The sequence below is a fragment of the Giraffa tippelskirchi genome, chromosome 4 (assembly GCF_054371585.1).
Source record: "Giraffa tippelskirchi isolate mGirTip1 chromosome 4, T2T-mGirTip1v1.2.pri, whole genome shotgun sequence".
In the NCBI taxonomy this organism is placed as follows: domain Eukaryota; kingdom Metazoa; phylum Chordata; class Mammalia; order Artiodactyla; family Giraffidae; genus Giraffa; species Giraffa tippelskirchi.
In genome coordinates, this window is record NC_137278.1 from 157,049,950 (window position 1) to 157,065,594 (window position 15,645).

Consider the following 15,645-nt stretch of genomic DNA (forward strand, 5'->3'; position numbering starts at 1 on the left):
GGATTATATGAGTTGCAGATATCTTACTATTTTTTGCTCTGTTAAATGATTTTCATTTGTAAACAGATTCTTAACTTTAATGTGGTCAAATTTATCAATTTTTTGTTGTATCTAAGTTAAGAAAAAATTTCCCTAACCCAATGCCGTGAAAATATTCTTCTATATAATCTTTAATTTTTTGACTTTCAGGTTTATGTCTATAATTCATTTGGGATTGATTTCTTCTGTAATTAATATCCAATTTCACTTTTTCCCGTATAGATATCAAATATTACCAGAGTTGTTTTCTGTTAAGACTGTCCTTTTCCACTTTTAGTGATAACTTTATCATAAATTAATGGTTCACATATATATGAGTCAGTTTCTAAGTTCAATTATCTTCCATTGATCTATTTGTCTATTCCTACAACAATAATATGCTGTCTTAATTAACTAGGGCTTCCCTGATAGCTCAGCTGGAAAGGAATCCGCCCAAAATGCTGGAGACCTGGGTTCAATCCTTGGGTTGGGAAGACCCCTTGGAGAAGGGAAAGGCTACCCACTCCAGTATTCTGGCCTAGAGAATTCCATGGACTGGGTCGCAAAGAGTTGGACATGACTGAACAACTTTCACTTTCACTTTTTCACTTTAGAATAACTAGTGATCTCTGATAATTTCATTTTGTTATCCTTCTTTTAGAGTGTGTCATTATTTTTTATCCTTTGTAACTCAGCAGAAATTTTGCCTATCAAGTATTATAAAAAAATCTATGAAATCCTTACTGAGATTGCATTATACCTATGGTAAACTTGTGAAAATTGGTATCTTTAAGATGTTTTGTTTTCTAGCCCATAAGTATGGTACAGCCATTTATTTGAATCTTTAAAATGTCTACAAATAGAATGTCATATTTTTCTCCAATAAATCTTACATATATTCATTCATCACTGTTTGATTTGTAAATAGTGTCTTATTTTAGTTTCATATTCTACTGGTTTGTTTTTGGCTTATATATAATACAACTGATTTTTGTATGTTGATGTTATACACAGTAACTTTAAATTGAAACTAAAGTATGAAATATAATACTATTTTATTGTTGATTTTTAAATATTTATTTCTATTAATTTTATTCTTGAATGTACACTGAGGTATTCTAGATTAGAGGCAGATTTCTTATTATTTACCTTTCAGTTCAGTTCAGTTCAGTCACTCAGTCATGTCCAACTCTTTGTGACCCCATGGACTGCAGCACGACAGGCCTCCCTGTCCATCACCAACTCCCTGAGTCCACCCAAACCCATGTCCATCGAGTCAGTGATGCCATCTAACCATCTCATCCTCTGTTATCCCCTTCTCCTCCCGCCTTCAATCTTTCCCAGCATCAGGGTCTTTTCAAATGAGTCAGCTCTTTGCATCAGGTGGCCAAAGTATTGTACATACACACTCTTTTTTAGATTCTTTCCCCATATAGGCCATTATAGAATTTTGAGTAGAGTTCCCTGTGTTATACAGTACGTCCTTATTCGTTATCTATTATATATATATAGTAAGGTGTATATGTCAATCACAATCTCCCAATTTAGCCCTACTCCTTTTTCACCCTGGTAGCCATAAGTTTGGAGAAGGCAATGGCACCCCACTCCAGTACTCTTGCCTGGAAAATCCCATGAACGGAGGAGCCTGGCGGGCTGCAGTCCATGGGGTCACTGAGTCGGACACGACTGAGCGACTCCACTTTCACTTTTCACTTTCATGCCCTGGAGAAGGAAATGGCAACCCACTCCAGTACTCTTGCCTGGAGAATCCCAGGGACGGGGGAGCCAGGTGGGCTGCCGTCTATGGGGTCGCACAGAGTCGGACACGACTGACGCGACTTAGCAGCAGCAGCAGCAGCAGTCATAAGTTTGTTTTCTACTTCTGTGATGTAGAGTATAAACTAGTGGTTACCAGTAAGGAGAGGGAAAGGGAAAAGAAAGGTTATGATGAGATTATATGAAAGCATATGTGTGGAATTTTTGAAAATTGTAAAGCACTGTAGAATTTAAAGAATCTTTCATTCAATAATAAGAGAAAAAAGGATGAATTTTATGGTGTGTGAATTATATATCAATAAAGCAATTATTTTTTATTTATTAAAATTCTTTTTATTGAGGTATAGTTGATTTACAATTTTATGTTATAAGCAATTATTTTTCACAAAATGGATAGATCTTCTAGACTGAGGAAACTGCATTGCAGAAACTCTGCTGCATGATCTCATGTGACTGAACAGAAGGCCTGAAATATTAGAAGAGGACAGTGAGAAAGAATGTTTACACCGGATGACTACAGTCCTAGAGTGCTACCTGCAGAAGATTTGACTAAAATCTGCCCTCAAGGAGGCACTGAAGACTTTTTCTGAGGAATGTGAAAAGCTCAAATTCATTTCTGGAAGATTATTCTGGAAAAAGTAGGAATGTGGATTTAAGAAGTAAGAATCTTGAAAGAAGGCAGAAAGACCAATTTGGAGAAATGATCAAAAAGCACAATGCTGATTCTCCATGTTAATTACTTGTGTCAAGAGCAGTATAATTCCAGTCATCCAGACTGAAGCTCTATAAGAAAATTATACTTTGCTTTCATCTAGTATTAATGCCAGCAAATATCGTTAATTATTTCTAATTTTTATATTTGCCTGAAACATTTTGCCCAGGTGGAAAGATTAACCCAAAGAGTTTTAAAAGGCAGACTCATATATTTGTTGATCCAGTTTTCTTAAAGAAATACTCTCTGGTTACTTTTTCACTTTTCTAATGTTTTCTGAGTCTAAGAAGGGTTCTATCCCCTTATTGGTCCTGCCAGAATAGAAAGTAGTATTGTGCTTCCATCATATACACAGATTGTAGATCCAGACATGCATACTCAGTTGCTCAGTCGTGTCTGACTCTTGCGATCCCATGGACTGTAGCCCGCCAGGCTCCTCTGTCCATGGGATTTCCCAGGCAAGAATATTGGAATGGGTTGCCATTTCCTGCTCTAGGGGAGCTTCCCATCCCAGGGATCAAAGCCTCATCTCTGTGTCTCCTGCCTTGGCAAAATGTGTTCTTTACCATTGTGCCATCATTAACTTTTTAGAGGTTTTTAAACATCCAAAGTAACATATTTTTTCTCTCTTCAGAACAGCCACATTGGGATCAATTGTGCTGAGAAACAATACATTTCTTGGGGATCCTGGTTCTGAGGGACTAATAAAGACCTTTTGTTGCCATCTCCAAGAACAAAGTTAAGTAGGTGTTTAAGAGAAGTCATCCCAGAGAGATTGGTAAGAAAGTTGCAATGAGAGCATCAAACACAGGTCATCAGGAGACTAAGGAGAAGAATGAGACAGACCAATGGAACTGGGAGGCATCCTTGCATTGAGTGGCTGGCAAAACACATCTTTATGTCTTCTTTCAAATCCATCACTTAAGTAACCATGGATTTTTCTCAGCATGGAGAAATAGTTGCTATTTAACTTGAGGATTTATATTTATTTCTTAATAGATTTTATTTTTTTAAGAACTTTTTTTTTTTTAAAGAACATTGTAGATTTACAGAAAAATGAAGAAGGTGATGGGCTTCCCAGGTGGCGCTAGTGGTGAAGAACCTGTCTGCCAGTGCAGGAGATGTAAGAAACACGGGTCCGATCCCTGGGTTGGGAAGATTCCCTGGAGAAGGATGTGGCAACCAACTCCAGTATTCTTTCCTGGAGAATCCCATGGAGAGAGGAGCTTGGAGGGCTACAGTCTGAAGGGTTGCAAAGAGTCAGACATGACTGAGCTCCCATGGAGTAGATAGTAAGGGTGATTCCTGTATACCATATACCCAATTTATCCTTTTAAAATCTTACATTAGGATGATGCATTTGTTACAATTAATGAAATAGTGAAAAAGTGAAAGTGAAAGTCTCTCAGTCGTGTCCAACTCTTTGTGATTCCCCATACTGCCCATGGAATTCTCCAGGCCAGAATACTGAAGTGGGCAGCCTTTCTCTTTTTCATGTGATCTTCCCAACCCAGAGATCGAACCCAGGTCTCCCTTATTGCAGGCGGATTCTTTATCAGCTGAACCACAAGGGAAGCAATTTAGGACTATAATGAATAAAGTTACTATAATAAAAGTGATAGTCATTCAGTTGTGTCCAGCTCTTTGCGACCCCATGAACTGCACCCTGGCAAGCTCTTCTGTCCTTGGAATTCTTCAGGCAAGAATGCTGGAGTGGATAACCATTCCCTTCTCCAGGGGATCTTCCCAACCCAGGGATCAAACCCAGGTCTCCTACTTTGCAGGCGGATTCTTTACCAACTGAACTATCAGGGAAGCCCAATGAACTAATATATTATTATTAAATAAAGTCCACAGTTTATTCAGATTTCCTTAGCTTACATCTGGCATCTATTTTTTCTATTCCATGACACTACGTTACATTTAGTTGTCAGATCTCCTTAGGCTCCTCTCACCTGTGACAGTTTCTCAGACTTTCTTATATTTGAAGACTTTGGCAGCTTTAAGGATTACTGGTTAGATATTTTATTAATATAAGATGACCCACTATTGGAAGTTGTCTGACAATTTTGGGAAGAAGACCACAGAGGTAAAGTGGCATTTTTTTTTTTCCACATGCTGTCAAGGATACATGCTATCAATACGATTTATGACTGTTGATGCTGATCTGGATCATTTGACTGATGTAGTGTTTGTCAGTTTCTCCTCTATAAGAGGAGTATCTATATAAATTATTTGGGATTCTTCTGCACAATGTGTCTTCCTCCTTTGTTAATTTATTCCATCATTTACTTGTATCAGTATGGACTCTAGGTGTTTTAGAAATTTTAACTGGAAAAAGAAGAAAGGTCTTGGAGAACAGAGTCCTATTTTCCCTGAACATTTTTGAAGTATAGAAGAAGCTTGTACTCATGCTATGGCCATTATCGTGTAAAGAACAATTAAAAATATGATTGAAATAAAAAGTACTTTGGAGCAATGAGGTGATGGTTAATAAACATAGATAATATTGTGAAAGCACAAAATTTTATTTTCACAAGTGCAGGACTACAAAGACTGTCATTACCATTTAATAGAAAGAATTTTAATCATTTGGTCCAAAGTCCTTGTGTAACTGTTACCTGTTTTACCACTTCTATCTTCTCTAAGTCTATCATTTTTTTTCACACTATACCTGGATTTATCTTCAGTGGTCTAGGCTAAGCAACAAAACACTCCTTAGAATGTCCTTCCCAAATCACGAACTTTTTGACGTTTTGATCAACCCTCCTAATTTCTAACTTTCTCCTTATATCAAGGGATAATAAAAGTTTGGATACTGGAGAACGTAATTAACTAAGATTTACTTATATTTCTAAACTCAGGGCTTGTTCTTCTTGGGTCTCTGTCTAAGCACCATTGATGGTAATGTCATAGAAATCTCCAGCATTTGGAAGTCTTTTTCTTTCTCTTCTGTAATCATATATTTCAGGATGTAGTACAGCCAAATAATTTTCAGAAAGGCCAGCAGAAATATTTTTGTATATAAATTGATTTAAAAGAAAGAATATAATTATCTTCACTGATTTTGAATTTGCTCTATTAATACCGTCTACTCATTCCTGAAAAATAAACATTTTAAAATGAGAAAGAGAGCTCTACTATTTTAAAGATCATTTTTAAGGCTTTGGTAAAGAATCTTTAATGACTAATGACTCTTGTACAATTGAACACTAGATACTGAAGTTTTCCCAATGAGTGAGAAATGCTCTCTGGGCATTTATATTATGTGTCATGAGATGGCCATATGATCAGAAATATAATTTTATTTATTTAAATTTCTTTTTTATGACATGAGTTATTTTGGGGAATGTGGTCTCTGGAACATGCATTAATTGAAGAAACCATACTGAATGAAATAAGCTTGAAGGAAAGAAGGAAAACCTTTATTTTGGCTTTTGTATTATAAGAGAAAAATCTTCCTGGGGTTGGATTAGCTTGATGAATCTACAGAATATAAAGAAACCATTTATTTGGCAAATTCACAACTGTTACTTCTGAGTTATTAAGATTTAAATTTAATTTACCTTGGTCTCAAAAACACTAATAGTCTCTTACTTCTTTGTGAGAAACATAACTTGTTTTACTGTGTCTTTAAAGGCCTCTTTCACTTGTTTGTTTCGAAGTGTGTAGATGAATGGATTAAGCAAAGGGGCAACTGAAGTTGTGAGCACAGACACCACTTTGTTGATGGCCACTCCTTCCTTTGCTGAAGGCTTGATGTAGATGAAGATGCAGCTGCCATAGGTGATGGAAACCACAATAATGTGGGAAGAACAGGTGGAAAAAGCCTTTTTCCTTTGTTGGGCAGAAGGGAATCTTAGAATGGTCTTGATGATGTATGTATAGGAGAGGACCACACACAATAAGGTAAAAATGAGTGTCAGCACAGCAAAACTCAAAGCAATTCTCTCTATTAACACTGTGTCTGAGCAAGTTATCTGTAAAATAGGAGATGTATCACAGCCAAAATGATCAATCACATTCGAGTCACAGAACTCCAGCTGGAGGCCCATGCCAAGAGGTGGGAGGATGATCAACAGGCCAGCCAACCAACAGCAGAGAACGAGGGCAGTGCAGACTCTGTTGTTCATGATAGTGGTGTAGTGCAGGGGTTTACAAATGGCCATGTAGCGGTCATAAGACATGGCTGCAAGGAGAAAAAATTCAGTTGCTGCAAAGAGGACAATAAAAAATAATTGGGTGGCACAAGCATTGTAGGTAACAGTATTATCTCCAGTTGCCATAGAATACAGGAATCTGGGAATACAGACTGTGGTGAATGAAACTTCTAAGAAAGAGAAATTTCGGAGGAAATAATACATGGGCGTTTTAAGATGGGAATCCAAAAGTGTGAGGGTGATAATGATGAGGTTCCCAGCCACACTCAACATGTAGGTGAGAAACAAAAATACGAAAAGCAGAACTTGTAGTTTTGGGTCATCTGTCAATCCCAGAAGGATGAATGTTGTTATTGCTGTATGATTTTTCATCACTGCCTCCTGTCAAGTCGAGAGTGAATCCACCTGAAGAAACAAATGTCCTAAGAACCTAGTATTAGAATCTGCACGAAATATCCCAGCAAGCCAGTTCACATGCACTTTTTTCTTTTACTTAATAATCAGTTTGTTAACAGCTACTTTGACATCCCACTGAGACATTTATAAGAAATACCTATTATGAAACTTACACCTCTAATTCTCCAAATAGAAAGTATATTTAGGACTTCCCTAGCGGTCCAGTGGTTAAGACTCTGTGTATGCAGGGGTCCTGGGTTTGATCCCTGGTTAGGGATGCCAGCATCCCACATGCCACAATGAAGAGCCCACATGCTGCAACTAAGACCAGGGCAGCCAGATAAATTAATAAACAAACAAATAACATTAGAAGAAGAAAGTATATTTAAAAAGATATCAAGCTAAAAAGCCATAAATCTGACATGCAGCTTCTTAACAATATTGCCTTGTGGCCTAGATTTTATTTGTCCTCATCCTGGGGGAAGTGATGTCATTTTTGAAGTTTTTTTTGCCCATCCTCTTCTTTCTTTGCTTCTCCACCCTATACCAAAATGCTCCATTTTCAAAACCGAGAAAAATCTGTTAATTAGTACTTTTTTGGTGTGTGTTTTAAATCAAAATATGTCTTTAGGACAATTTTGTGTTCACAGCAAAACTGAGGGGAAGGTACAGAGATGTTCCATATACCTCCACATATGCACAGCTTCCCCCACTCCATTATCAACAATCTCCACCAGAGCTGTCCATTTGTTACAACTGATGAACTTGACACATCACAACCACTCAGAGTCCGTTAGTTTACTTTATGGTTCATTCTTGGTGTTCAATGTCCATGGGCTTGGACAAATATTTAGTTAGTATTTTATGTTGATCATCTTATTTGTTATGCCAAATTTTAACAGCAGTACATTCATTTAAAAGTGCTAGTTCTTATTCCATCATTCTTTTGAAAGAACAACTCAAAGAACATACATCTGAGTTGGTGGGTAAGCAGTCTTAACTATGTGAGAAATGCTCCGTAAGATTTGCTGACATTTAGGATTTGAGATTGTTAATTCAATTTTTTTTTCAGTTTTATTAAGGTATACTTGGAGAAGGAAATGGCAACCCATTCCAGTATTCTTGCTTGGAAAATCCCAAGGACAGAGGAGCCTGGCTGGAGTCCATAGGGTCGCAAGAGTCAGACACGACTTAGCACTATCTTTCTTCCTTTCTTTTGTGTATAATAAACTGCAATCATTAAAAGATTTGCAGTTTAATGAGTTTGGAAAAAATGTATATATCTGTGAAACCACCACCACAACCAAGATACCTCAAGAGGCAATGCAAGATACATTGCATTTCCATCATCAAAAATCTCCCTCATTTCCTTTTGCAGTTCAATCCATTCCTTTACTCTGGCCCCCAAAGTAGTCATTAATTTGCTTTTTGTCAGTATAAATTAGTTTTCAAGAATTTTGTATGAATGGAACCATCTTTTAAATCTGGTTTTCACTCAGGATGTTTTTGAGAATCATCTATATGTTTGGCATATATGTTTCCTTTCAATCCACTCAGTCATGGTGGACTTTTGGGTTATTTGCTGTTTGGAACTATAATGAATAAAGTTACTATAATAAAAGTGATAGTCACTCAGTTGTGTCCAGCTCTTTGAGACCCCTGAATTGCAACCCACAAGGCTCCTCTGTCCATGGAATTCTTCAGGCAAGAATGCTGGAGTGGATAACCATTCCCTTCTCCAGGGGATCTTCCCAACCCAGGGATCAAACCTGGGTCTCCTACTTTGCAGGCAGATTCTTTACCAACTGAGCTATCAGGGAAGCCCAATGAACTAGTACTGATACATCATTATTAAATAAAGTCCACAGTTTATTCAGATAATATACACTTACTCATAGAAAGAAATACTTAATAAGCATCTATTATTTAAAGAGCATAATATCAGAGACTGGCGATCCAACCATTAACTGGATCTCTTCCCTCTAGGAGTTTTCAGGCTACCAGTGGGAGATAACATTTCACTGTAGTTCATACTCAGTGATATGGTAACACAGATAAAAGTGAAAATGCACTTTGCTCCAAGTTTGTGCCTTAGCACTCAGTTATACTATGTAACTATTCATTTTTTTTTCTATGCTCATTCAGTTTCTTTAGGTTCTTTTCTTTCTACTAAAATTGTCAGCATTATCACTTACCTAAGGTGAGTTATTGAGGTGCACTGCTCAGGGTTCACAGACATGCTTTGAAACAGAAATCCCTCCCTTAGCTCATGGAGAAAATGGTTTACTGGAGAGATAATATGCTGTTATTCTGAAGGAACATGAAGTTAGAATTTTCCTGCCATGGTCACAACATACTAGAAATGAGTGTTGATTACCTTTTGCATAATTATAATGAACTAAAAACCCATATTTAAAAATTGACTGAACTCACCCTTTGCTTATAGTTAGGGAATATGGAAAATAAGACTTTCATGACAAGTTAAACACTGGCAATTTTTTGACAATTTTTATCAGCAGCAGCCTTTGAGGAAACCACAGTCTGAGGAGCATTGAGTTGGTGAGGAGCTTTTGTTCACTTCTCTTCCTAATCTCACATTTCGCCTGCCTCAACCCCCAGTGTCACTCTCCATACAGACCTGCATGGATGGACACACACACACACACACACACACACACACACACACACATCCTCTCACAGGCAAATCTGACAATCAACAGAACTCTCCTAGATTTTCATGGCTCCTGATACAAAGATCCCTGTCTCAGTCTCCTTTTCCTTTGCTAACTCTAAAACGACACCTGAATCTAGAGTTCCCAGTTCTTCTGTTAGTTCAAAGGGAAAAGAGATAGTGCAGAGAAAAGGAAGACTTCTCTTGAGTTTTGTTAGGGGATATTTGATCTTCCTGGGCGGGGAGGCAATCTTCTCCGCAAATTCTGTAATAGGAACATTTCTTTTATATGTTTAGTATGCTACCAGTGCACAGGGAACATTTGAGTGAACAACAAAATAGTCCTTGGTGACCTAGTTTCCAAAGTACTAATGAATTGGTGGAAGCTTAATCAACACTGCAAAAACACACGTGGCAATGGAGACAGTGTCCTCAGAGACATTGAGGGTGGTCTGATGTCATCTGAATTCTGTTTTGATTTCTTTGCTGAATCTTAAGATTATTCCTAGAATTTGAAATCGATTTGGCACTTTATATATATATTAATCCGGAGAAGGCAATGGCAACCCACTCCAGTACTCTTGCCTGGAGAATCACAGGGGCGGGGGAGCCTGGTGGGCTGCCATCTATGGGGTCGCACAGAGTCGGACACGACTGAAGCGACTTAGCAGCAGCAGCAGCATATATATTAATATTTGACATAAATCTCAGATAAAGTAAAATGAAAAAAACACTCTCACCCTCCTTTTACAGACAAGAAAATTAAGAAGAGAAATGAATAATCAGAATGCCCTATAGTGGTGATGCAAGTTTAGAACAAAAGTTTATCTGAGTACAAAGATCCTGCTTCTTCCATGCTACCCTAGTTGCTTGTTCTGATATTGGAGACTCACTAGCATTTAAATGTCAAACTTGATGTTCTAGGGCTATTTGACCTGTATTTTCATTTTTCTTCTTCTACTTGTGATTTTTCCGGTAGGCAATGAAACGATCTTTGGTATTTGAAGCAACGGAAAGTTTTTCATTCCAACTATTGGACAAAAAATTGCCTCTTTCCAGGATATGTTTTTTTGTTTTGCTTTGGCTTATTACTGTCCAGATACTGGGAAATATTGAGGGCAGGAGGAGAATGGGGCAACGGAATGAGATGGTTGGGTGGTATCACTGACCCGATGGATATGAGTTTGAACAAACTCCGGGAGATAGTGAAGGACAGGAAATCCTGATGTGCTGCAGTCCATAGGGTTGCAAAGAGTTGGACATGACTGAACAAGAACAACAAATTACTGTCCAGTGACCTTGAGCAAAGCTTTCTGTTTGACTATCTCTGCTGTCATTTCTGGACATTTTCATTTTTGATGCTCACATCAGATGATGCAGCAGAGGAGTGTTCTTGGTGCCTTTACTGGGGCAGGTATTTCCTCTCCTCAGGCCACTCACTACTGCCCTATGGAGTTTTCTCACACCGAATAGACACATCATACTTCTCCCACTATTGGCAGAGAGTGATTGAAAATGTTCCTTGACACAGGAATGAGCTGGGGAGAAAGAAGATCTCTCTCTCTGTATTTACAGTACATTTTTGAAAAACACCCTGATGGACTATGGCAGAGATGGTCTTCCTGATGAATTGTCCCAGTGATGGTTAGATACTGCCCATTTTTGTCTCTTGTTACTTTTTTGGCTTAAAGTCTATTTTTGTCTGATATGAGTATGGCTTGACAACTTTCTTTCGGCTGTCATTTGCCTGGACTATTCATTCTCCATCCTTTCACTTTGAGCCTTGTGTTTGTTTTTAAAGCTGAACTGTGTCTCTTGGAGGCAGTATGTAGTTAGGTCTTGTTTTTTAATCCATCCAGTCACTCCATGTCTTTTGATTGGTGAATTCAATCCATTTACGTTTAGGATGATCATTGATAGATGAGTACTTAGTGCTGCCATTTTGTCTTTTATTTTCTGGTTGCTCTATGTCTCCATTTATTTCTTTTCCTTTGTGTTTCTGTCTGCCATTTTTGCTTGGTAGTTTTTCTATGATGTTTTCCTCTCTTTTTATGTTTTTCATCTCTGCTCTAGATTTATGTTTTATTGTTACTATGGGGTTTGTATAAAATGTCTCAGAGATAAAATAGCTCATTTCTCTACTGATAGCATCTTATTATTATTTACCTATATGGATTCCATCTTTTCTTCTTCCCTTTTTGTGTTTTGATGTCTTAAATTATCCCTTTTTATATGGTGAGTATGTTACCAAATTGAAGTAGCTATAGCTATTTTTTTCTAATTTCCCTTATGCTATAACAAAGTGGTTAAAAATCTATTCTGATAAAGAGTTTCAATTTTCTGATTCTGTCTTTCTATTTATCAACTTACTAAAAGTTTTGTGTGCTTTTGCCTTTTTGTTTCTGGTAGAAGAGCTCTTTTTATTATTTCTTATAAGGCAGATCTGGGCTCCCCAGGTGGTGCTAGTGGTAAAGAACCCACCTGCCAAGGCAGGAGATGCAAGAGTCATGGGTTCCATCCCTGGGTCTGGAAGACCCCCTGGAAAAGGGCATGGCAAACCACTCCAGTATTCTTTCCTGGAGAATCCCATGGACAGGGGAGCCTGGTGAGGTACAGTCCATAGTGTTGCACAGAGTCAGACACGACTGAAGTGACTTAGCAGGCATGCATAAGGCACGTCTAGTGTTGATGAACCTCCTCCACTTTTATTTGTCTAGGAAAGTCTTTATTTTTCCTTCATATCTGAATGATAACTTTGGTGGATAGAATATTCTTAGGTTGAATTGTGGATGTTTTACTGGTTGTAGATTGAAGGGGAGAGACAAAGTTATTTTTCACTCCACTATGTTGCTGACGTCACCTGCTCATTTCTTCAAAAACTTTTTCAGTCCTTTCTATTTTTAAAAGGAGACTCTAACTATACAACATATCAGGGCTCTTGAATTTATCTCACAGTTTCCTGATGCTCTGTTAATTTTGTTTAAGGATCTGTTTCTTTGCATGTTTTATGTAGAGAACTTTTATTGCTGCTTCTTCCAGTTAACAAAATTTTTCTTCTGTAAATTAATTGATATTAAAACCTCTCAATAGAACTGCCATACGACCCAGCAATCCCACTGCTGGGCATACACACTGAGGAAACCAGAATTGAAAGAGATGCGTGTACCCCAATGTTCATCGCAGCACTGTTTACAATAGCCAGGACATGGAAGCAACCTAGATGTCCATCAGCAGAAGAATGGATAAGGAAGCTGTGGTACATATACACAATGGAATATTACTCAGCCATTAAAAAAATACATTTGAATCAGTTCTATTGAGATGGATGAAACTGGAGCCCATTATACAGAGTGAAGTAAGCCAGAAAGAAAAACACCAATACAGTATACTAATGCATATATATGGAATTTGAAAGATGGTAACGATAACCCTATATGCGAGACAGAATAAGAGACACAGATGCATAGAACAGTCTTATGGACTCTGAGGGAGAAGGTGAGGGTGGGACGTTCTGAGAGAACAGCATTGAAACATGTATATTATCATATGTGAAACAGAACACCAATCCAGGTTCGATGCATGAGACAAATGCTCAGGGCTGGGGCAATGGGATGACCCAGAGGGATGGGATGGGGAGGGAGGTGGGAGGGGGGTTCAGGATGGGGAGCACATGTAAACCCATGGCTGATTGATGTCAATGTATGGCAAAAACCACTACAATATTGTAAAGTAATTAGCCCTCAACTAAAACAAACAAACAAACAAACAAAAAACCTCTCAATGCTTATTTTTCTCAGATCGTGCAGTTTTCATCTCTGTAAGTTTGATTTGAATATCTTAAGTAAATTTAAATAAATTTAATATTTTTACTTAAAATATTCTTTTTCTATAGTCTTCAACCTACTGGGTGTGGTTATATTGCTATTTTAGCTATATTCTATTCTAATTATATTGTCTGTGCCATTTTGGTGGTCTATTTTTATTCATTATTCTCATTATATGCTGTATTTCCTGCTTCTTGGCATGTCTGGGAATTTTGATTATGTCAGACATTATGCATTTTACCTTTTGGAAGCCTGGATGTATCTGTATCTTTATGAAGATTCTTTAAGTTTATTCTGGTAATATTTAAATCATTTAGAAACAGTTTTATCCTTTCAAGTTCTGGCCTCTCAAATGTTTGGACAGGACTCTATTTGGCCCATATGTGCAAATTAAATGTTCATTAATTTTTTTAAACACCATTATTGTAGAGAAGGGGGACAAAAAGAAGCAAATGTAGAAAAATATGGGAAACCTATTGAAAATGTGAGCTCTTCCACCAGAAACAAAAAGGTAAAAGCCCACAAAACTTTTAGTAAGGTGATAAATAGAAAGACAGAAAATGTGTTCATTTCCCCAGAACCCCTCGACTCCCTACACTGGATGAAGTTGAAATTCCAGAACTTCTTCTTTATGTTGCTGAGTATACATCCAAAGACTTAGGGAGACTGGAATACTGAAATAGATTTATTATGTAAGACTTGCTTGCTTACTGTCTAGGAATAGCCCTGGAAGTTCTAGGGTACATTCTATTCATCAGCCTCTGTGAAATACATTGTTGATGTGGAGACTTGGCTTCCTGAAGTACTCTGTAGTGAATATTCTTTGAAGGCAAGGGATGACAATGGGAAATATTGCTATCAAAAAGAGCTCCCTGAATTCAATGGAATGATGGAAACCTGTAGTGTAGGCATCAGGTGGCATCACTTAAACCTAACAAATAAAATAAGTGTCATTATCATAGTGGCCAGAAGAGTGGAAATGTTTGATCTAAAGAGATCTTTGGTGTTGTTTAGATGACCATACTGTCTGTAGGACTGAAATAGGTGGTCACCCACAATGGGGAAAGAATAGACTCTTCAATAGATGATGGGATAAACTGCATATCCACTTGCAAAAGAGTGAAACTAGACCCTTATCTTACACCATAAACAAAAATCAAATCAAAATTAATTTAAGACTTATATATTAAGACCTGAATGTGTAAAACTCTTAGAATAAAGTATAGGGGGAAAGCTCCTTGATATTGGCAATGATTTTTTTGAATATGACACCAAAAGCTCAAGCAACAAAAGCAAAATTAAATGAGATGCTAAATCAAACTAAAAAGCTTCTGTACTGAAAAGGAAAGAAGAAACAAAGTGAAAACACAACCTGTGGAATGGGAGAAAATATTTGCAAGCCATATATCTGAAAAGGGGTTATTATCCTAAATATACAAGGATCTTGTACAACTTAATAGTAAAGATATCTCAACAACTTAAGCAGAAAATGGGCAGAGAACTTGAATATAGATTTTTACTGAAAAGATATAAAATAGCCAGCAGGTACATGAAAAGGTGCTTAATATCACTAATCATCAGGGAAATGCAAATCAAAACTTCAGTGAAATATCACCTCACACCTGTTAGAATGGCTATAATAACAATAACAATAAAATAATAATAAAAAGATAAGTATTGGTAATTATGTGGAAAAAGGGAACCTTGGCACTCTGTTTAGTACTATAATATATATATGAAATATAAAAATAGCTTTATAATATACAATAGAAGTATATGATGATCCAGTAGTCCCTCTTCTGGTTATGTAATTGAAGGAAATGGAATTACGTATTTCATTGAGATATTTGCACTCCCAAGTTTATTGTGGCATTATTTAAAATAGCCCCAAACATGTTAACAACCTAAGTATCCATAGATGGTCTATGAATGGATAAAGAAGAGGTGGTATATATAGAAAGAAATATCATTCAGTCATAAAAAGAAGGAAATTCTGCCATTTCGACAACACGGATGGACCTTGAGGGCATTATGCTAAGTAAAATAAGTAAAACAGAGGAAGGAAGACAAATACTGTATGATATCACC

The 15,645-nt window shown here is 37.2% G+C and overlaps 1 protein-coding gene across 1 annotated transcript; it reads right to left on the minus strand.

The window, feature by feature from the left end:
- Positions 1-6,099: 6,099 nt before the first annotated feature.
- On the minus strand, positions 6,100-7,038 carry LOC145544612 (olfactory receptor 6C2-like). The gene has a single exon (XM_081587471.1). It carries the CDS (start codon positions 7,036-7,038, stop codon positions 6,100-6,102), a length of 939 nt encoding a protein of 312 aa, XP_081443597.1.
- Between the last annotated feature and the right edge of the window lie 8,607 nt (positions 7,039-15,645).